The following is a 24196-nucleotide window of genomic DNA, read 5'->3' on the forward strand; positions in this document are numbered from 1 at the left end:
GTAAAAGCAAATAGGTCATACCTTGAGTTTTCTAAGCTTTTCAGCAAACCAAAAGCATTCTTCCTCACTACTTTAAAAAAATAAAAAAGCATTCTTCCTCACCATTTGTTTCTTTGCTCAGAAGAGATGATAGGTTGACTGATACACACTTGACAAGATTCCAACACCATTTGCACACTCCTTTTTCAACTCATTATATTATATTTTTGCAGGAATTCTCAATTTGTCAAACACAAGCACAAACAAGTCACAAAAGAATAGATTTATTTAGAAACAACTTGTTATCGACTCAACATAATGATATTGATGTGAGATTCACATTTAATTCTTCAACCAGCATATGACACGAAATTCTGCCGATACAAGCTTGCATTAGGGGCCTGGATGAACGTTATGCTCTAAAGTATACCAATGCCATGGTACAACTAGGGAAATTATATGTCAAGTATATCATTCAAATTTCTTGGCTTTCAAAATTGTCATTTTATGCTTACATTGTTATTTCTCAGAATGACAATGTAACATCAGATTTTTTCAGTGCACAAACATCTAAATTCTACATTTTGGGATTAAATTACATACAACAAACTATATACATTATAACTTCTCCCCTCTCACATCCTCATCTCTCTCTTAAGCTACAGGTTCTTAACTACTCCCCTAATAACAACAAAAAAATGGAAGATATACAAGCCTCTTATGCACCAGAGGCACGTAGAGTAATGCAACAAAGCACGGAAACAGAATTACTGGGAAGAGGCATGAAATCCACTTCATCCAGAGATAGGATAGAACATACATCTCTTCAGCTTTTTGCACAAAACATCTTCCCTGTTTTCATGCCTCAGCATTGAAGAAATGCCCGCCATGCTTGAAAAAGCCATATGTTAACGAAGAATTTTCATCATCATTTTGTGCTCCAATTGCCCCACCATCTCTTGCGTGTCCTCTCTTCAGGACTACCAAGCTTATGAAGTACAATTTTTGTCTCTCTTAACCGAACCTTATAATCCTTCTTCCAAGTCACAAACCGGGCTTTCAATTTGTGAAGCTCTTCAGCCGGGTTTATGCTGGAACCTGAATGCCCCGACTTCACCTTAAGAAGGAACCTTGCATCATCCTCAAAGACCTGTCTCTGCTGCTCAAACTCCTTTACAAGGTGGCTAACCGCACCATGAGTGCCATCGGAATTTCTTACAAATCCAGCGTCAGAAGCTACAAGGTGGCTAACTGCACTCTGGGTGCCATTAGAATTTCTTACAAGTCCAGCATCAGAAGCATGGGAAGGTTTAGCTGGAGTGCCTTCAGGCGTGTGAGTCCCAGCAGACATGGTATCTTCAGAGTCATAGGAGTATTGGAGTGGGGATATGTCAAGCCTTCCCTGTTGGCTTGCCAAATCATCTGCAGCGAGGCTCTTCTTGGCCGCAGCTAGACTCACCTGTAAATAAAGTGCATGATAATTTGGTACTCACCCATGATTGATTGCCGGATCAAGCATGGTTTTACAAAAAAAAAGGTTTCAAACATTTTAAGACAAATACAAATAGCATCATATATTCACTGTTGAGAGTTTATTGTCAATTCATTCGTCTAGTGGAACAGTTTTTTAGATAGAAATTATCAGCAGATAAGAAAGGACGGCTGTCATAGCACTGTATTAATTCACAAATACATTTTACTCGCAGAGACTATAGTAGCTAAAGATAACCATGGTTTAAAATAGTGGTTGCTGTAATGGCTGCAATTTTGGAGGCCCTTGATCACATTGTATAATAAGAGGTACTTAAACACCTTATTTTTACCTGCTATCCACTTTTAATTACTGTCATACAGTAAGGGCCAACACATGACATTTTCAGTGTTTGGCTTATTCACATGATATCATTCTGCTTAAATTCCAGCTCCAAAAACAATATTTAACTATGAATTCTAAAATCTTGCTGTTATTAATTCATTATTCCCACTACAGAAGCTAATAATGACTGTTATAATGACCATTATTTTATTTCAAAACAAAATCTTTCAGGGGTTTAACTGGGATATAATGGCCATTACAACCAGTACAACAGTAAATAATGGTCTGAATGAGATCTATTAACAAGGAATACCGCCATTTCTGAAAGCTTCATGAGACTTTCACAGAGTGGGAAATTCACCTGCAAAGAAGTCAGCTGTTTCTGCCATTTCTCTTCCATAGACTTCATTTTTGCATCATATTCTGACCATCTCATCTCATAATGTTGAACTTGCTGTTTTAGGATGGCATTTTCTTCTTCCTTCTCTCTCCAAGCTGCCTCCGCCTTCAGCACCCGCCTCTGTAATTCAGCCAAAGCTGAAGGGTGCACCTGAGAGTCCTTGTTGGTAGCCTGACATTCAGAGCTTTTTTAGTTTCAATTATAGAAGAAAAGGAGATTAAAACCTTCAAACAAGCAACATAAATGAACAAGTAAAATGTCAATCCTAGCTGTCCACAATAATGCAGTGCTCAAAGGATCTAAACATGATATTATGAATTTATTAGCAGCTAGATGAAAATCCATGCATGAAGAACAGAAATTGAAGGTGTACAAAGAAAAGTAACCTTACAATCTAACATTTGACGTCCTGCATTTGCCAAGTCTGTGATACAATGTAATCTGGAGAAAGCATAAGAATTCCAACACAGAATCCCATTTTAAACTAACTAATCCAGAAGATTATTAACAGCCATCACAGTACTTATGCACTCCTCTTCTTTTATACCCACTCATCTGCAAATTCTTAACTCGTGCCTTTCATTGAGCTTTCCCCTCTTAAAAAGGCCATTACCCAGTCATTGTCTCACCAATCCAGGGTCCTGCAAGGGGTAGACTGGGGACAGACCTAATCTATGGCATTTTTTTTGGTACAAATTAACTGCACCAGGGCCCAAGCCCACTCCACCACGCTTGCAGACTAAGCCTTTTAACATCACACAAAACAAAATGGCCCCATTGAGCTTTCCCCTTTTGCCATCCAGAAATTAGATCAGAGTGGCACAATGGAGATACCCCAAGGAAGCGTTTGCACAAATTTTTTTAATACAATGTAAACTTACCTTTTTTCAAAATGAAAGATCAAAAATGATATAAACAATACAAATAGTCTTTTAGGGGCACCATGAATCACAACATATTGAATTGAGCAACTACAGATCAAATTCTGTGTCTCATGAGAATTTCTAATCTAATGAATTTCATGAAGCTATCATATAATTCCATATTTCTGATACAGAATTTAGCTTTAAAATTAGCCCAAAAAAACTGTCTCATGAGAATTTCTAATCCAATGGATTTCATGAAAATATCATATAATTCCATATTTCTGATATAGCATTTAGCCCTCAAATTAGAGAAAGAAAAAGGTAGAAGGATAGCATCATTTTCAACTCTTAAAATAAACAAGAATAAATTACCTTCATTTCTGGAAGATCCTTGTCTGGATCACTGTTATCTTTCACATGATCGAGTTTTGACATCTCCCTAGTTTTCATAACGACAAAATTATTCCTTGCCAACAACCCACGAATAACTGCAGAAGAAAGCAAATGAGAATGAGGATCATTCGTTGCAATCATAAGAACCCATAATATCTCCTTACAAGCTGCAACTACGCTACCAGACTGCAGAAGTATGATATCCTTCAGCGGGTCATCAAACATTGTCCTTGCAATCTGATGCTTCACGTGCTTTTGTATGAGAACAGCTGCCCTCCATCTCTTTACTAAAACTTTGAATTCACACCTTGACTTTTCACCTCGGACAACTACAAAGCACAGATTTCCAATAACATGCATTAAGATGAAAACAATCAAACGATACAATCAAATGATATTCTTCTGGAAAAAGAGAACAAAGCATTTTACCAATAATAAGAGAAACAAGAGAGATGAAAACAATGGGCAGGTCACTGATATAGCCAAAAATTTTCCATGGCTCAAAAAAAGTTCTAGCGAAAAAACAGGCGGCAAAGATAAAAATTAAAGAGAGAACCCATCAAACAATTGTTAGGATGCTAGGTTATCTAGAGCATATCAGAGAGATTATATAATGTGCAAGCATTACATGATTGTAGTGTAGTTACTCCTTTCTTGAGTGCCTGGTAATAACAACGGGCTTGATGACCACGGAAGTTTTTCTGAACCCAAAGAATCCCTTGCAGAGTGCGGTTTCTAGCATCTTCCAATGCAGCAACCTAAAAATCATAAGTGCCCTAATATAAAAGGGTATCCATAGAAAGAATACAGCAACAGCAATACAGACCTTAAGCCCAAAAGATCGATAAAACAAGGCAACACATGGTTAACTAAAATATAATTAAAAAGAAAGTTACGGATGTATATAGATCTTCTATATCCTTTTTAGGAAGTACAACCGCAGTAGCAAAGAAAGATTCATTTATTCAATCGCAAAGAGGAGTAACAAGAATTCTAGGGCTATTTTTTATTGTTAAGATGATAGAGTATCTAAATAAAATAATATCATGCACATGGTTTTGATTGATTTGGAGCATGATTATCACACATAGATTCGACAAGCGTTAAGAAGAAAACTAAACTATCAGGTATGCTGAAATCATCGAAGATAAGAAGTCAAGCATTACTAGTTCTGCAACATTACTAAAGTTTTAGGGGGGTATTTGGTTGGGGAGAGTGGGGGTCTGGAATCGGAATGGGTGACTCTCATTCCAACCGTTTGGTTGAAAGGAGTCCCATTCCGATTCCAGGGTGGAATGGGAATGGCTCAATCTATATAGAACTCAGGGGGTGTTTGGTTGGGAAGAGTGGGGGTCTGAAATCAGAATCGGAATGGATGACTCCTATTCCAACCGTTTGGTTGGGAAGAGTTCCATTCCGATTCTGATTCGGGGATGGAATGAAAATGACTCAATCTATATAGAACTCAATCTCCACTCTCCTCTATGGATTCAAATTTTTATTCCAATTTCGATTCCGATTTCGATCATGAACCAAACGCTTCAGAGGATTCCAATTCCAAGCCATTTCAATTTTCATTTCCATTCCGATTTCGGTTACGAACCAAACACCCCCTCAATCCCTACTCTCCTCTATGGATTCAATTTTTCATTCCAATTCCGATTCCGATTCTGGTCACGAACCAAATGTTTCGGAAGATTTGGCCATTCCGATTCCGATTCTAAGCCATTCCGATTTTCATTTCCATTCTGATTCCGGTTGCGAACCAAACACCCCCTAGATGTAAAACATTGCTCTAAGGTCAGGCTAGGTCCCATTTTTTCATATTCTTTCCATAAACAAATTAAGTCACTGATTAAGATATATTATAATATTATCTTTCTGTGATATAGTGGTAATTAAAGAGAAAGGAATACGGTTTCAGTAGCTATACATATGGATAAGATCCAAGACATAGTCAATAGCCCAAGGATACCCTGATATGATCATACTTGCCATCTTGGATCTGATAATCAGAAAAGATGAAATATTGATAAAGGCATCCTAACTACTGTTAAAGTGAGGAGGCTAAAGTGGAGAGGTGCTTCTAAGGTATCTGCAAGCACTACATGTTTTTGAAAGGGTACGGCTTATTTAGGGAAATAATGAAGCCAGCTGTCTAGCATTAATCAGAATATTGCACAGTTATAGAGATTCCAGGCCCTAAGAAATCCTAAACAAAAAACTTTATCAACACTGGATGCAGGTCATTTTAGAAATGAATGGTGATGATTTCAGAAAGGCACCCATGCAAGTTGACTGATGCATGCCGGTTATGTCTATTGCTGTTATCGTAACTTAAGGAAGAATCAACTGGATTTTTATCTGAGAAATGGCAAAAGTTCGCCTTTTTAAGAAGAAAAAGAAGCTCCAAGATTTATTACAATAGCAGGCCATATGAACTTAGTATCAGCTGTGATGGTAAAAGTAAATAGATGTTAAGATACAAAATTCAACAAAGAAATTTGTAGTTGCAGCATATAAGATATATTTTCCATCTGCAAATTCTGTAATCTCTTGGATACAAGTAACCATAGGTTAAATTATAAACTATCTGAGTTTATGATGAACTTTCTTTAGCTGCAAGGGCTATATTGTTCAAGATAACCTCAGAGAAATCCCAACTTCATCGGAAGACATCTATTAATCAATAAGCTATAAACTTGACATTCATAAATATGTGAACAAGCTCAAAAGGAATATATGTGGTAGAAGGACATGAGAAGACAATCACCTGCCCTGTGCGGAAAAATAACTTCGTGTAACCAACTTGATACATCTCAGGTGGGACATTGAACTGTCGTAGAACATGGACTGAAACACTGAGTGGATCTTGGGATGCTAGATTCTTTAAGAGAAGAAAGCCGTACCTAGAAGAGAAATACAAGGCATGTCAAGAGCCATCATTGATATTAAGGTGCTGTTTCTTTGAAAGCTTCGGAAGAAATGGAGGGCTACCTTTCAGCAAATTGCTGGTGTCTCATTCTAGTTGGATAGCCTGACCTTGATATCCGGACAGCTTCCAGTACTCCACAGCATCTAAGCTGTTCTAAGACAAGATCATGTTGATACATGCCAGGAAGCTGTTTACTGTTTGGCGTAATGCATCGAATAAAGTGAGGTGTAGTATTCTCTAACCGCTGCATCAGCTTGAATAATTGACCCTAAAAACATACCAATAAAACATAAAATTGCATAAAATGCAGTGAACCCATGACAAGAATTCCCTCATCACATCAACAAATTTTAGCTTCATGTGCAATTATCTCTTTGGTATATTGGATATGTAACCAACATCATTGAAGCGAGGAAAGTAATAAGAGAACAGCAAAATTGATGTCTTCACATGATTGATGAATTAAATTAAATTCTGGGGCCGCTACTTTCAGATAAGAATTATGAAGAATTGAGTAATTTGTTAAAATTTCAACATAAACATTTTTGCATACTCCAAGACTCGAACAATAACTGAGAGCATTCAAAACATCACTTAAGTTTTTTTCCATATCAAACATTCACCAAAATAAACAATCGAGAGAATTGTTTTGGTACATATTTAAAAGTAGCAAAACAAACTTTGGCTACTGTGACTACCATCATGTTAAAAAGAATCATGAACATCCTAAGATTTCATCAAGAAACTTCCTAGCAATTTAAGACTCCAATCACAAGGACTCATCCATGTAGGAATCCTTTCTACAAAATTCCTAGCATGCATGAAGACCATCTTTCTTCCCTCTCTTCTTCAAGGTATTCTTGTACATGAAACGATCCAACTCTCTTGGACTTTCAACTGCACCAACAGGCCACTGATAATCTCCCAATAGATTTATTTTTGAAAAAAGAGCAATAGTCAATGAGAATAGGTTTTGCCCACAGGTGTACAAGGGAAAGCTCAAATTAGAAGACCAATATCAAATAAGGCAGGATACTTGGTTTCACTAGATGAAAGATGAGTACTTAATATCTTTGTCAAAAAATAGCCCCTACAGTTTCGCACGATAGAAAATGATACATTGCAGAGAACACTAACTTGAAACATGGTCTCACCTGTAGAAAAATATGGAAAAAACAGTCTCACAGGTGGAACCAAACAGGACACTAGGAGAAAAGGTATACAATGAAAAGAAAGAAATGAAAAGAAAGAAACACCATGATCTAAACAAGTCTCAATGCTCAAGCCCATAGAATCTTGCTCAAAACAAGAGGATGGTATGGAAAATTGAAGCCAGAATAATACCATTAATGCATGGTACGTGATCTTGAGGAGAACTTTGGAAAAAGATGCATCAAAGTTACTACAAGTGCTACTGATCATAGAAACAATACACCCATGCATCGAAGATGGAGGAAAAACTAGAAAAACAATGGTCAAAAACCTCACATCATAACAAAATTAATGCATGGACCATTTGCGCTGCTAAGCAGAATGGATGTTTCAGAGTCGCTAGAACTTATGGCCCACTCAATTACATATAAATTTCAAGGAGATGAACGTAGACTTCACAAGCTATCCGAAAGTAGGAGACTGAAAGAATGATGACAGAGTTACAGTCACGAGGTAAGAGCATATTCTCCAATCAATCCTATGCCAATCAGAGTCAAATGATGAGCTACTGAGCATAAAACATTTAAAATCACACGATGTTTTTGGAGAGAAAAACAAGGCTGCGCATATGAGCCATGAAGATGTACACTTAATACATAACAACAGCTAGACCACGTGAGTCATGCTTGTCAGCAAGCTAAATATCCATATCTGGGAGGTAGCCCCATCCAACGTCAGTGCATGAACTAGTGTTTATAAACACAAAACACAAGTGAAGTGCAGCTGTTGAAAGAGAAGATTTTATGACCATGTCATACACAGAAGGGCAACAAGGCAAAATAACAAAGTAATGAACATTTTGTAGGCCACATGAAACAGAGAAAACTCCAATATACTTAAAGTTGAGATCAAAAGAAAATAGAAAGATCAGAAAAAGATCCAAAAATGCTAAAGATATCTTGATTGAAAAACAAAATGGAGATGTAAGGGAGGAAGTGGATGATATCAAAACACCACCTAAAAATAACCCTAGTCACCAGAGAATCGAGTATGTAAAGTTGTCAAAGAAATCCAGCAATAATGTGGAAGAAATGCCAAGAAGATGTTAAAAGGCAAAACGAAGTTGGGCGAATTGAGACCAAACAAACATAAACTGTCAGGTTCAGACAGGCAGCAGAAGTCAAAGTGAGAGGAAGATGAACCTCACCAAGAGAGAAAACTAAAGCAGCACTCAAATTTAAGGTCCCTGAGAAATTTGGAACCAAAGTCTTCAAGCTTCATCAAAATTCAATCATGTTTCTAGTGACTGGCAGTGAATTGGCAATCCAGCTGGAAATCCAATGAACATTCACCAAAATATGATTGACAAGACAATCAAATCGAGTATTGAATATTGGCAAGGTGAGTTAGCACCCTGCATTTGGTCTTTGAAGTTTATGGAACAAAAAAAAATCTCTTGACATGATACCATTTAATCATGGAGCAAGTGGATGAATGATGCAATAATGCAAAATGAAGTAATACTCAGTCTATGTGCTTTAAATAGTTTATATGCCTTTTCTCAAAAAAACAAGAAGAAGAAAAGAAAGAAAGAAAGACCATATGCCATAATCAATGGATTTAAAAGCTGATCAGCAAGGCACAGCATGACATGTATTGTGCCAGTGCCTTATCAGCATAGGGGCACTGGCATGGTATCGGCAACCTGCAAGTACTTGGCATGCTACGATGCCAGTACCAGGTTGGACCACCACCAGCATGCAATAGTTCAATTTTCCATAAAACACAAAACTCACAAATGAATCTACAAGGGAAGTCCATTCCTGATTTAGTCATATGTGACCCATACATAATACAACCACAAAATTGCTAAAGTGATCACTAAGAATATTAAATTGTCAGATGATAAAAAACTTTTTGTACATGTTTAAACGAGATGATACCTTAAATTTTGTCCCAACATTTTGCTTTTGTGAATCAACCTTACATGGTTGTCTCAAAAGATTTGATTCCTTCTGAGACTGACTAAGTACATTGGATGCAAATAGCTGAGAAAGTTGACAGGAGCATGATAAAAGCAGCTGGATAATATCCGAATGTAATGGATCTCTATTTTTCTCCAGGAAGCCACTTGTGTCATACATAACCTGATATTTCTATACTGTTAGTCATATTGAAAAGTTGATTTGTGAATGCAATATAAAAAAGTATTAACATGGAAGGCAGATCTGTAAATAAAGTGGATAGCACCATATCTGACACCTTTAAAAACATGGGTTTATTGCAGAATGTCAGGTTGATGTGAAGTTTCAACCGTCAAAAAAAAAAAAAAAAAGAAAAAAAAAATCTCTTGAATCCACTCATTCATTGTTTATTGCTTTTCTTCAGTTGCTTCACTATTGTTTTTGAGGTGATTATTTAATGATGCCCTTTAATGCTTCAGGCAAGCACCCCACGTCCTAATTTCTTTCACTGTTAACCAACCAAGTCCATGAGAAATCTCTGATGACGCCGCCAAAGAAATGCAAGCAGAACCAATACAGTTAAGCTAGGATTTTGGAGGTCATGGAACAACCATGCTCAATAGAAACTTTTGTACTAATAATTTAAGTTAATAATGGTGCACTAAAATGTCATCTTCTGTATCTTTGAAAAATGAACAATATTATTCAAAAATGAACATGGTGAAGAGCATGCCTTCTATGAAGTGTCACATTCTAGGGAAAATCATAATAATAACTCCAAATTATGATAGTATGGAGATAGGTTCGCCGAACCACCCTGAATCGCGTGGTTCAAGGCATGCCAAACCATATTGGGGGGTAACCAATGCAGTTTGGATACTTGATTTGGAATGTTGGCGAAAATGGAGCAAGGAAGAAGGAAAGAGAGGAAGAAAGAGAGAGAGAGGAGAGGAGGAGAGGAGATGGAAAGGCCGATGGTGGCCCGCCAAGGCCTTCGGAGCTCCGCAGTCCTCTGCAAGAAAGATTAGAGAGAGAGGAGAAAAGAGAAAAACAGAAGGAGGGGAAGGTAGTGGGGAGGCTGCCGGAGGGCCATCATGGCCGCCAAAAGGCAAAAGTCCACCTGCGAATGCCACGGGTTTGAAACAAGGGCGACCTGCCCCTATTCATCGATTGTGAATTGCATTTTTTTTTTTAAAAAAAATATGATGAACAAGAAACCTGCCCCTATTTCGAACCTACAGAGCCTGCAGGTGGATGGCCTCCCCACCACCTACCCCTCCCTCCATTTCTTTCCCTTCTCCCCCCTCTCTCTATCTCTCTCTCTCTCTAATCTCTCTCATCGAGGATCGCGAAGCTCCGGAGGCCTTGATAGCCCTCAGCCACTATCAACATCTCCGCTGGCCTCCCTCTCCCTCCCTCCTCCCCCTCTCTCTTCCTCGCCAATCCTCCCTCATCTCCGTGTCATTTCGGACCTGATACGAAGACGTACCGACTTATACCATCGGCCAAACGGCATGGGATCCGGTTCTGAGTCAGCAAACCTTAGTATGAAGTATGATCTCAACAGACCTAAAATGCTCCATTATCTAATAACAAGCTGTCCAGAAGTAAATAATATAAAATTACTAACCTCTCCAGCATAATGACAAATTTTGAAAGCACCACCCCTTTCCCCCTTAAAGCAGGTGCTACCAGTCAAGTGCTGCTTGAGCTTGTTAGCAAAGGTCAGATCAGTTGCTTTAGGGAAAGTTGACTCTTCATCCAACAAAGACAATAGACCAAGGGGCTTCTGCCATGTATTGGAAAGAAAGGTTCTTATTGTCATGTAACACATGATATGTCCAAGATACAAAACTATAGAAGTGCATATCAACATATCAGGGACAAACATAGAAATACAATAGTGATTATAGCATCATTAGTCTGGCATGCATGCCAAAAGAATCTTATCACCTATGTTGTGCTTGGTTAAAATAGCTATAATAATAGAAGAACCTTTTTAGCACTATTTATGAATATATTTAATAAGTTTCTGTATACAATACAGAAACACCATCATGGTAGCAAGGGGTCATCGAAATACAAATATGAGACCACAAACACAGAGTTGCATATAAGTAAATATTGAATCATACAAATGTGCAGTAACGGTCAGACCATGGTCGAATATATGACTTGTATCCTTAATTAAATTCAGGTTGTAAATCAATGTAATAACACAAAAACAGGAAACAAAAGATTATGTCAGGCTAATGAAACAGGAACTAAAGTACCATGTCAGGCAACAGGTTGGCATCAATAGCCATGATAACTAAAAGGTCAGGAACTGGTCTTGAAACAAATTTCTTGTCTAAGTGAAAGTACATAAAAAATAGACCTCATGAGACCTCAAAAAGGAGGCCTCCAGCAGCAAGAACCCACCAACCACTACACCCCACAGTCACCACATTGTTGGAGCCACCTTAGAGCTTAGAGCTAACAACGTTTGATGGGTTTCTCAATCATGACCTTATTAGCATTTTCTCTCCAACAAAAATGAAAGCCAGTACAATTTTCCAGAGAAAACATACCTGCTTTTAAAATTTAAGCACTAGAAAACATGAGATCTCCCATGATTGTGTAATTTGAGAAAGAAAGGAAAAACATAAGCAATTACTTTTCTACCATTTCACATTCATGGGTATTTACAACAAATACCTTCTCAAATAGATTTAGACAGTTGGTGTTATCAACAAACTCAACATTGGTCCAGTCAATTCCATCTGCTATATACTCCTGCAAGCAAAAAGGATACGAAAAACATGAATTGCAGGGTGGACATGGTGATGCCAGAATTCTCCAAGAAAGCAATCACCAGGGACAAGCAACAAAGTGCTTGCAAAGTTTAAAAAAAAAAAGACCATACAACCAGGATGCATCATCCAATGCCTGACAGTCCAAGGAAATAATTACTAGCATTACAGTTGAAGAGAGCAAAAGTAAACCAACATCATTGTAACGTTCTGCAGATAATTGTCAGCATGGTTTGAAATACTAGTTTTCAGTACCTGTTCAAGAACTATGCTAGTACAATGTCGGCAAGTGTCGGGTCATGGTCCCGACACTTGTTGTGCCCTCCATACTGAGTATTGATTTGCTACCAATATGATATAGTAAGCCTGGTACAAGGCAGTACAGGATACCCTGTAGGGGCGGTAAGGTCCAGTATGGTGAACCAAGATTGTTAGACCATACACAGACAGAACATCTAATATCGGCCAGAACAATCATATAAACAGGTCATAGCGATACCAGATGTCAGAAAGATCATGTGAGAGCAATCAAGTAAAATGCTGACATTGCTAAAGTTATGAAAACAGATGAGAAGTATAAAAACAAAAAACAGTATTAACTGCAACAATATATTACACATGTTTAGCAGCCGCTAAAGTTTATTGTAAATGTTTGCATCATGATCACCAAAATATGTTCAGGGCTTAAAATTGTCAAATGGTACATGCCTAGTGTATCAAAAGTTTTAATGATCATGACATAAGAATTTAAAATAAACAAGTACTTTGCTAAGTTGAGAACACTGTCATAAGGAAAAAGCCAGAGTTCACTATGGTGTTTGGTAATCAAAGATCAGACAATTTTGTAAATCAAGTTAAATCTTATTATAACGGTCTGATATTAATAAAAATAATTTTAAACACCATAAACAAATGTAATGCTAATGGAGTATGCTCTTATTGAGCACTAGAGAATAGAAGGATTTTTTGTAATTAAAGTCATGTTCCTCATATATAGGCCTGAAGGATTCTCAATTTTGCGATCCACTCTTTTTTCCATATAACTGAACTTGATTGTTTATTTTCGATCTTTCTGTATTCATGTTGTCTAAATCCAGGTTAGCAATATTTTTACATACTGGAAAACTGAAGGGCAAGCCTGACCATAATGGTTGGCAACAACTGAAATAAATTGGACCCAATTAGGCAATTACACAAAAAAAAAAGGGGCCCTATTAAGGTGAGTATGTTGAGAAGGGTTTTACATAGAACTAGAACAAAATACTAACATAGGTATTTAAGGTCACTTTTGTTGCATACATAAAGAATAAACTGATCATATAACCATAAACAATAACATGGCAATCTGCAATTAAAAGTGAAGTAAGCCCAAAATTAAGGGCCCAATACAAGTTGAAGAGCAGAAAGGGAGAGAGAGAAGGGCCAAAGAAATTATGATAAAACTTATGGGGAAGGATATATGAAAGACTCTATAGCATAGGTACCCTTACAGAAATTTATTAATGATAATTAAAAACCTTATCCATACAAAAACAAAAGGCACGTTACTTATGATTGTGGATAATATATTAAAAAAAAAAACTGAAATCGGTATAAGTTTCTGTTTTGGAAGTTTCTTTCACATTTTATCACATTATGGTAAACAAGTATTTCTAGCATGCCTTGTGAATTAAGTAGAGTATTGTTCTAAAATCAACATTTTGTACTTGTGTTTTCTGGAGTCTTCTCTTCTTTTGTCTTTCATTCTTCATTCTTTTCGTCTACAACATTTTCCCTACTCTTTCCACAATCACTTACCAAACACTAAATTTTTCCGTATTAAAAATTTAAAAGAAAAACAACTCTCAAACATTATAACCAGACCTAGTAGCAAGTTCCATCTAGGTCATTGGTTTCCAACAAGGCTTAAAATAATGACAATCAATGTTCTAAATCAAGTGAAACTGACCTTGCCATTAACAATTCGAATATAACAAGCAATGAGATAGAGGATTTTTTAATCAATCCTGAACTCTGTCATGATCTAGAGCAGAATCTTAAAGAAATTTTAATTAACATTTTGTCAATCAAGATAAATAAAATAATATACAATTCTATTTAAATGTCCTTGAGAAGCTGCCTTCAATTCGCATTTAGAATGATTTGGTACCATGCATGCCAAGCAATCTTAGCACTAAACTAAATGTAAATTCCCACCTCCTGTTCAAGTTTGAACAAATGTCGATTGAAGTGCTGCTGTAGTCTCTCATTAGCATAGTTAATGCAAAATTGTTCGAAACTGTTCTTCTGCAATATATATGAAGTGTTAGTCCAAAAAGAAAGATTAAGCAAATCAAATATCTATTCAATATGGCATTTCCAGGCTTTCAGCACATGATCCATACATGAAAGGATTCAAACCCATAAATATCTAAAATATTTATGGATCTCCCAGTACGGCATTTTTCCATTTGGAATGAGTTGTTAATTTGTTCTACCAGCCAGTCGAACAAGCCCACGTATATTGATTTTGCCAATGCATCCCTGGTGTCAATGGCCTATAAGGAAAAGAAAAAAAGCATAAGATTCATCAAATAAGTGTGGTTTGCACAGAAAATAAGGTATCTGAGACACGGTCATTGTCACACCTGTGGTAATGTAAGCTTTTGAACAATATCATCATTCCCGGCTCGAATTTTATGAGTTGATAAAGCTAGCATCAAATCAGGAACTTTGCAGCCCAACAAATTTGCTGCATTGATCACACCTGTACAGAATGAATAGCCAAGCAAACACTTAGGTGAGAATTTATGCTAGCATCTGTGACATAATAAAAATAAAAGTCAAAAACCTACAAACATTAAACAAAAAAAAAAAGAGAGAGAGAGAGAGAGATAAGTACCTTCACTCAAAACAACTTCCACGTGGTTTTCATTATCAATTACTGAGAAGTCAATGTTACCCAGCCATAATATGGCTGCAAGCATAGCAAATGCATTCTCTTGATCTTCTTTGGGGATTTGAACAGTATCCAAGGCTTGCTGGACATATGGAAAAAAAGGATAAAAAATAAGCAAGTCAGTTAAAAGTTTAATATAGTAAAAGATATTCAGAAAACTAATAGGTCTGACAGCCAGAATGATCTGAAAATTACCATCAATATTTGAAATCTTTGAGCATCATCAACATCATCAATTCTCAAGCAATCACTATGCTTTAAATATTCGTATTCACTGGCTGCTTTTAGCTTCAAGTGCTCTGTAATACATCCACATGGAAGGACATCATTATCCTTAAAGGTGTGATTAATTAAGTATAGGTGTCTGAATATGTGTGTGTGCAGTGTGTGTGAACATGCATATATGTGCATGAATTGGTGCACGAAGTGTTGTATCGTATACTGATATTTAACTAGAAAAAAATATTTAGGAGCCTTCAAAAGTTACAAGGTTCAAAAAGGTTAAATTAATGAGATCAGTAGAATCAGCACCCAACAAAAACAGTGGAAAACAGTGGCTATAAATGTTACAATAGAGTCATCTTTTAAACCAGTTGTAATACAGAAATTATGAGTTATTATTTTCAAAGAATATGTGTTTTATATGTAGAACAATATGACCACAAGTCCATAATCTGTCAGTAAAATATAAACATGATGCAAAATCTAGATTCTGTAATTCGATCGAAAGACCTCTGGGGTTGAAAATTTGGATGCACCTATTTTCATGAATTTTTACATCAGATGTAACCACAATTGGCATAACTGCTACATATTTTTAAGTGTTTTAGAAATACCAAATGCATGAAATTGCATAGAAGTAAATGACACAGACATTTGTGCATAGACTAAGTAAAACTTTTAACAATGAAAACAATCAATACAACAACATAACCACCTTGAAGATGGGGAGGAGCTCCTGCACAAAGTTGATAGAAAACATGGTATGATCTTTCGCCTGTTGCTCTCTGAACCACCCTTGACTGCTTAAGCAATATGTAAGATTCTTAATCTTTGGAACAGCACAAAGTTGATAATCTTAAGTGCTAACAGCCAGATTAATACCTTTTCAAGAAGAACTGCTCGGTGTTTGATGAACAAGACATGGCAAATGAAACTTGTTAGTTGAGTTAAAAAAATATGGAAATTATCCAGTACACTTGCAAAGAAGCAATGACTTATGGAAACATGCTTACAAGTTTGGATCTTGGCACCGTAAATTTTTCCAGCAGAACTAAAATTTATTTCAATCAGCTTCCCCTGGATCACATCAGAGAGAAAACATTATACTGTAGATAAAACAGCGGATAGTTTCAACAATTTAAGAAGTTCAACATGCGAGGCGAACTCACAAATCGGCTAGAATTGTCATTTCTCGAAGTTTTTGCATTTCCAAATGATTCCAGTATTGTGTTAGTCTGCAGAACCTTATACTCTATCCCACTGCCACCCCCAAGAGCAGCAAGGTATTGCATCGCAATTTTTGCTGTTTCAGTTTTTCCAGCCCCACTTTCACCACTGATTCAAAACAACAATTATTTGAAATTCCATCAGCAAAGTGATCTAATGAAAATTTACATGCAAATTATGAATTGATAGAATAGCAGACAAGTAAAAAAATGATGACATATCATAAAATATTTAAAAAAAGAAAAAAAATACCTGATGATGATAGATTGATTGACTCCATCTGCAGGATCCAGAAGAAGATATTTTAAATGCTTGCATAAAAGGTCATGTACAATGACTTAAACGTACATCGAAATTCATAGGACTACAGAATTTTCAAGGAAAATATTCTTCCACCTCTCATCATTTCATTGTAGGCAGTGTCTGCCATTGCATAGACATGTGGACTGTCCGTAAGTTTCTGCCTATAAGCAGCAACAAAATCATTTCCATATAGAGAAACCTTTTTAAAGGGGTTGAATGCAACCAAAACAGGCCCAGCTTTGGTCTACAAAAGGGACAACATTCAAGTAAATTAATAGATGCATGCAGCAATAGCACAGTGCGGGAGTGGAAAGCAGCAAAAGTCTGCTTGCAACAAAACTTACATAAACCAAATCGCGAGAATATCTGTACTGAAGATTGTGAAGAACTGAGGGCTCATTTAAGTAACTAAGCTGTATAAGATCATCCACACCATCAAGAATGTCTGGATTTGCCGGTAAGAGATTTTCTACAGATACTCTCAGAACCTGGGCAGAAAATTTTCGAATAACTATCTAAATGTCACTTATTCGAATGCTCATCAAGGAACACAAACTTAAAACCTCACTTTGCCATCAGACAGCATGACATCAGAATCATCTCCATAAACTGACTGGATCTTTCCTAACTCCCACTTGGCATCTGGAAGCCAGCACCAAACCTGTATTTTCTGAAACAAAAGAGAGAACGTCTATGCATGAGCAGTTTCAGTTGGAAGTAATGAAGCGGAAATCTGAAGATAAAAAATTTAAAGATCACTCCCAACATAGTAATTAAAAGTTAATCAATAGCATTTGCAATGGATATTAATTTGGCTTTGTAGTTCAAAAGCTAACAGAACAATAATTAAAAAAACCCAAGCCATTCCAAAAAAAAAAATTATTATCAAGGAATGCATGATCAACAGTACTAATGAATCATGGCATCAGTGTTTCTCAGGGCAAATCTAAACATGCACAGACCTTCAGAAGTTTTGATTTATTAATTGGCTAAGACTAATGAATGTTTGTGAAGTAATGAGACACAAAAAGTCTTCTTCTGTGTCAAAATGAAAATTAAAATTGAAAAATATAGAAAATTTATAATGTTTCTTATTTATATGCGCAATAACATTATGTTTCTATAAGAGTTATTGATGCACATGTTGCACAATTGCACCTTATAATTTTGTGTACAGTCTCTTTACTAATGCACATATACTACAATAGAGAACCATAGTACAGTGTAGTTGTATATATTGAGTTATCAACCCCCATTAGTAGATTCCTTTTTCATTGCTGCAACTCATCCAAACCAGCTTCTCAAGTTTCTCAACATAAAATGTGCAAGGATTGACTAGCAGGGCACCTTGCAAAGGTTTGTATCAGGCCATGTGTGATTGGATTACTATGATACTGGTAATGTTATCTTTGCCCAATGACTCATCACCATAAAACTATGTAGCTGTCATGTGCTTGTTGCTTATGGGTCATGTTTCTTTCACTTCTTTGACACAAGATAAAGCTTTAGAAGGTATGGAATTCGATAAACAAGCTGCTTCCCATAACTATATATTATCCCCAACTCATAACATAGGCCATGAATAGCCAATACATCTTAGAAAGTTACGCATGGCTTCAATCTTCAGAATTTTCCATTTTTTGTTAGATCTCCTTGGTTAGATAGCATATAATGCCTTCAATGATTGTCTAGTACTTTTCTATCAGAATTGTTGTCGCACAACATGAACAACTGCTAAGGCCTGTGACTGCCTAGACTTGGCTAGTGATGTAGATAATAACATTTAAATTTCTCTAAGTCTTTTAAATTTCTAAAAGTCCAACAATCTTTTGCCAACTAGAAAGCCATGCAGTTTTGGTTGTTATTTGGGGCTTTCAATCTCCTCTCAAACTCTCGCCTCCAATCCTCGGAAGGTAAATGAAGGTCCAAGTTTCAAGAAGTTGCTTTAATAAATGCTGAATAATGAAAAAAAAATGATTCTTCATATTTTTTTTCTGGCAAGCAAGTTCATGACAACCACATATAAAAGGCTGTGTTATCCTTTCTCATTTACCAAAAAGCAGTCCAATTGGTTAGCCATTCCTGACAGGTCAACATTCTTAACAAAGGTCGTACTATTTTCCAACCTCAAATTGGCTATCTGCCTCCATATCAAACCTTTTCTAACCTATTATCACTTTTTTCTCGTTGTTTTACATTTTCAACATTATTTCACTTCTTTTCTTGGTTTTCTTTGAGGTGCTATTATGTTGATTTCATTTGTTTTGAATCATGGGAACCCTCTTGTGCTACATATTGACTAAAAGATGCCCCATTACCTTCTCATCTTTTTGTCTGTCCTTGGCATCTCTTAAGCCGTGAGAACTTCACTCTAGACTACTTTAATTGTATGAAGTATGAACCCTATAAAATTTTCTGAACCCTCTCTTTTCTTTTGGTCCAACAAAATTTTTGTGCTTAAGCTCTTGATCATCACTGCTTCCAAGGTGATATCTTGCCTCGACTGTCTTACCGATATTATTGCCACCTTCATGATGCTGACACTAGTTCATTTCCAAATATGGATATTCAACTTGTTGTTGCACTGTTCAGTGGTGTGATTTGTCCCTACTCAGACCAACATTATAGAGCCTAAATGTAGTGGCATCTCGATGGCACAAATTCAGAGCTTCTCTTCCACAGTGACAATCTTGACCTCCAAAGCATCATGCTCCATCTTGACCACACATACCTTTGATTTTCAATGACTTGTTCAGTCAACTTTAAACTAGTTTTCAAGGTGCTCACCCAGTTATTATGATTTCTCACTCAGAGCAGCTGCAGAAATTGTAAAAATAACATTTACACCTCTGCTTCCTTAAGTAAATTCATCTCCTAACGTCGAGTTTCAAATCAATTAGAAAAAAAAGCAAAAAGTGAAACTTGTAGGATTGACAGAGTGAAACAATCTCAAACTTACATAGAAGTAGTCCTCGTATCGTGTTCTAACCTGAATTTGCTGAAAAAAAATGCACCAACCATTATAAGTACCCCACCAAAGCTTTCTTCGAGAAGAAGGGAAAAAAAATCAAAATCATATTGAAGGCTCAAACATAATCTGATAACAATTTTAAAAAATGACATGACCAAACTTACTTGACTGATGCTTCTCTTTGAAGGCAATTGCTGATGGATGATATATTTGCATATGTATGTGTGTGAATGGATAATTCTAGATGTAAATGATTTAAATTAACTTCAGTTAACAATGCATGGATATAGTTGATGTATTTCTGTACTGAGTCAAATTGGGAACAATGATAGCAAGTGATATGTATTCAGATTTCACACAGAATTTGTTGAGGTTATAGAAGATTTAAACAAAAATTTAAGTATCCTTGATCCAATCATTACTTGGCTATTAGATTTAGTAGATTAGAGCTGGAACATTCTGAGCTTTTCCCAATCAAGCCCTTTAATATCCAGACATCAAGCTCTTGATGAACTGTACTTCTTCAATGGCTGCTATAGTTGCAAAGGCTTCAAATATTAGAATCTTTAACCCAAAATTGAGTTTCTCTTTAGACATCACGTTACCACTTAGCAAGACATCAACCAACTAATCAATCATCACTATTTCCATGGTAAGTTTGAGGCAAAGATTTAACAGACATTTTAAATACATTTTACTTGCACCATAAAATAAAGATGCTATCTCAGAGGTCATATGTCTCATCATTTTGAAGAATACAAAACATACAAATCAAGGAAAAGGAATTCTTTTGTCTTAGTACAAGTGAAACTATTCATTCAGAATAAGTGAATTATGTAAAAGGGATCTCAATCTGAAACCAAGCAAACTAATGAATCAGGTAAGTATGCAAAGTAGCATCCTAAAGCAGGTGCCAAAGGTAGATCACAGAATATTTCAACATAGCATATTTTGACAATTATAGAACTGGTGCATGTTACTTCTGATACTGTTTAATTCAATGATACTGAGGAAAAAGAAACTCAGTATTATTATATTCAGAGCTAAAGTAACATGGCACAGTAATGTTTTAACGCCACAATTACCATTAGTGTGGACGATACTTTACTAAAATAATATTCCCACAAGGTCACCATGTTTCATGTTCATGTTTATTAACATAATAAACTAGGTGTAATGAACCTCTTCTTCCAATGATAGGAAAGAATCTACTGGATACAAACATAATAAACTAAACAAAATGGAGTTAAGCATTATTACCTTCTTTAGGACATAATCAATAGTGTCACTCCACCCTAACTTATCTTCCAGTGAAGCTGCTGAAGCCAAGGGTGCAACAGGAGAGTCCGGACTATCAGTTTCATCCGTTCTTTCCTCGCAGCTCTCTAACTCTGGCATCTTAGCATATGGAGATTCTTCTGGCCGTTCCACCTGCACTATCCTCTTGCTTCCAAAAATCCCACTTTTCAACAGAACCTCCTTATCTTCCTTCAAAGGCTGGTGATCTAACCTCTCTTCCTTCTTCACAGAGTCCTTCAACAAGATTTTGGGTGCACCATTTTCCAGCTTAAAACTGACGGGCAGTGACCTTCTCGATGAGGGCAACCGGCCTCTCGAGGTGGGACGAACAGGCAAAGGCGGTGGTGCATCCTGCGACTGTTCATCTCTCTGCCGGAGGATGTCGAGCATTACCTCCAGCGAGCTCCGAGCCACCATGGCAGCTGACATCGTGACCAAAACCCCTAATTCACAGCACTAATAGGACAACCCTAAATTCCTCAGTGAACATCATCGAAACCAAATCTTTCCTCAAATTCCTCCAAGCTCTAACTCAAAAATGCAAATTTCTGGCAGTTCCAAAGGAAAAGATATAATATTTTTTTATCATAATTAAACATAAAAAGATAGTCCAAAGTCAACAGTTTCTGTGCTTTAAAAAAAAAAAAAACGAATAAAACAAGTACCAAAGGCCAAGAACCTGAGACAATCTTGGAATCGGCAAGAAGACTAAACGCTGCAATCTTTGAGCAAAAGTTGCGGGGCGAAGCTTCTAATATGACGAGAGGGAGGGCGTAGTGGAGGTGCCTCCGATCCAAAATCAAGGCCCTAACCCTAATTCCTGTCGTCCGTTGGAGGAGGTGGGGACTAAAAGCGCTACCTTTGAAGGAAAATTAGGGTTGCTTCGCCGGAAATTCAAATTTCCTAAGGGGCCCCTTCCGTCTTCTTTGCGTAATGAAAGTGAAAAATCTACTCGGAGACTAGAACACCCTTCGTATGAGAGAAAATTACTTCTAGAGCTACTCCGACCGTATGACCTGCGGTGGCTTTTCTTTTCCAATTGGAGGGCAGTTTTGTCAACCTGGAAGGGTACGGGAGGGTAGTTACATCGTCATGTTCTTGACGAGCTCCGTTTAGACCGTTTGATGCCGGCGATCCTAGCGTCCCCTCCAACGTTACAAATAACGGTTAACGCGGTCGAAATGACCAATTTGCCATCCATCATGCTCCGTTTAAACATAAGCCTAATCAAGCTTGGATATGTGTATACGTTAATTCCATCCCAAAACCGTGAGGATTCACGGATGGTGCTTTTAACGTGGCCTCTTTGTTGGTCCAAATGGATAAGATGCATCGTTTATGACATAACATACTAGATCACCATTAGCAAGCAACTCAAGACTTATAGGTCATGTACAGCATATTTCACACTCTTTATCTTTTGATGACTAAAAGGTCTGGACATGTCGGCCAATTGCGGTACATAAAAGAGGCAAGTTCTTAGGAAAGCGTGATGGTACAAACTAAAAGATCGATGAATCAACCACCTTTGAGGTATAAAGGATCATGTGTTCTTCTCGAACTATTGGTTCCTGCAAACTTTTATTAATTTGCCATAAAAGTTGCAAGAGATTTAATAATGCAAGCTATATCAAGATGGTTTTAGTCCTTTGGGATCAATTACTGACTAGAAAACTAAAAGATTGTATGATGTGATTGGTAACTCAAACAGTTGAGACAATCCTTGCGTATATGATATTTTGTATTTTGCACAGGATAATCGTGTGTAGTTCCTGGAATCAAAAGTAGTGAAAGTTCTCTTTAAAACATGCTCTAAAATATATATGTGATACGTGGAATACATGATTTGCATGCAAACTTCCTATTTTGGGCATTCACCTTATATCTCTACATTTTTTTGCTTTATTCATGGATCAAGGTGATTGGCAAAAACCTGCACAAAAATGCCCACATCCAGGATTTTTATCCATGCCATATACTAAATTTAGCATTTTAGCATGCAAACCCATTATTGATAAACATAGAGACCAGATAGCTTTACAATTTATAAAGACCAACTGGTAAAAAAAAAAAAAAACAAAGAAAAAAGAAAAACGAAAAACTTTTATATTGTTTCACAATCAAAGGCCAATTATTCAAAATATATGAGCAATATGTACACAAAATATCTTATCACACAGGCAAGTACACAGTCCATAAAATAAACACAATGATATCAGCTGCCGAAAAATGGCCTGCCTAAAGTAGTCAGAACGTTGCAGTTTAGACGGGTACGAACATATATTCCAGTATCTAATTAGGCTTGACCTAACACCAGTGGATTTAAAAAATATCACTCTTGGATTTGGAGAGCAGTTGGGAAGTGGAAGCTCTCCTTCATATTACTTTTCGTAATGTAATCATAACAAGAACGTGCTCCCACTTTGCTTTGGGGGATTTTAAGCGACAGGGTCTTCATTGGACATCCTTCTCACCTAACACAATGAAATGGGCTGTTTTATATATCAGGTAATTGTCAATCTTATCATCATCACTATGCCTCTGTTAGGAAAATGGAAGGCATTGTTGTGACACCTTAGTCAATTCCCATTTGTTAATAGCCCATTCTTTAGGGTAGATGTCTATAGTGTATTAGCTCTTGATTTGGACCACCAAGGCCCATTTAAAAATTGGTGCGGCACTAAAAACTTCAACTGTGGTCCCATCAACCACCTTTCCTCCACTAAATCATATATTATATTATAGATGGGGAATTGTCTAAAATTAATCTCCATTGTCTTTAATTTCTTTAAAAATAGTGCATATTCCCATTGGCCTGCATAAAGAGATGGCAATCATCGAAGACAGATGCTTACCAATCCATTCCTGCCTGGGTCACCAAGATATTAATGTGGAAGCTTATTGATACCACACATCATATGTCCCATTGGCAATGATGA

The 24196-nt window shown here is 36.7% G+C and overlaps 1 protein-coding gene across 1 annotated transcript; it reads right to left on the bottom strand.

Moving 5' to 3' along the window:
- Positions 1-426: 426 nt before the first annotated feature.
- On the bottom strand, positions 427-22172 carry LOC105032329 (myosin-1). Its single transcript, XM_073252408.1, has 25 exons — positions 21937-22172; positions 21219-21805; positions 17556-17657; positions 17332-17475; positions 17081-17231; positions 16937-16964; positions 16627-16792; positions 16471-16534; positions 16340-16353; positions 16173-16257; positions 15431-15534; positions 15179-15317; positions 14925-15043; positions 14682-14834; positions 14494-14583; positions 12203-12280; positions 11136-11294; positions 9485-9688; positions 6452-6657; positions 6228-6363; positions 4083-4212; positions 3637-3783; positions 3434-3549; positions 2157-2366; positions 427-1438 (listed from the first exon to the last, which is right to left on the bottom strand). The coding sequence occupies exons 2-25, from the start codon at positions 21684-21686 to the stop codon at positions 908-910; spliced, it is 3744 nt and encodes a 1247-aa protein (XP_073108509.1). The 5' UTR covers positions 21687-21805; positions 21937-22172; the 3' UTR covers positions 427-907.
- Positions 22173-24196: the final 2024 nt, after the last annotated feature.

This window comes from Elaeis guineensis, chromosome 2 (assembly GCF_000442705.2).
Source record: "Elaeis guineensis isolate ETL-2024a chromosome 2, EG11, whole genome shotgun sequence".
NCBI classification, from domain to species: domain Eukaryota; kingdom Viridiplantae; phylum Streptophyta; class Magnoliopsida; order Arecales; family Arecaceae; genus Elaeis; species Elaeis guineensis.

Coding starts and splice junctions, on each gene's coding strand:
- LOC105032329 (XM_073252408.1), bottom strand. CDS start 21,686: ATGTCAGCTGCCATGGTGGCTCGGAGCTCGCTGGAGGTAATGCTCGAC. Junction 14,835..14,924: donor AAAAGCTTACATTACCACAG/GTGTGACAATGA, acceptor TTTTCCTTATAG/GCCATTGACACCAGGGATGC. Junction 12,281..14,493: donor TGTTCAAACTTGAACAGGAG/GTGGGAATTTAC, acceptor TTTTGCTTGCAG/GAGTATATAGCAGATGGAAT.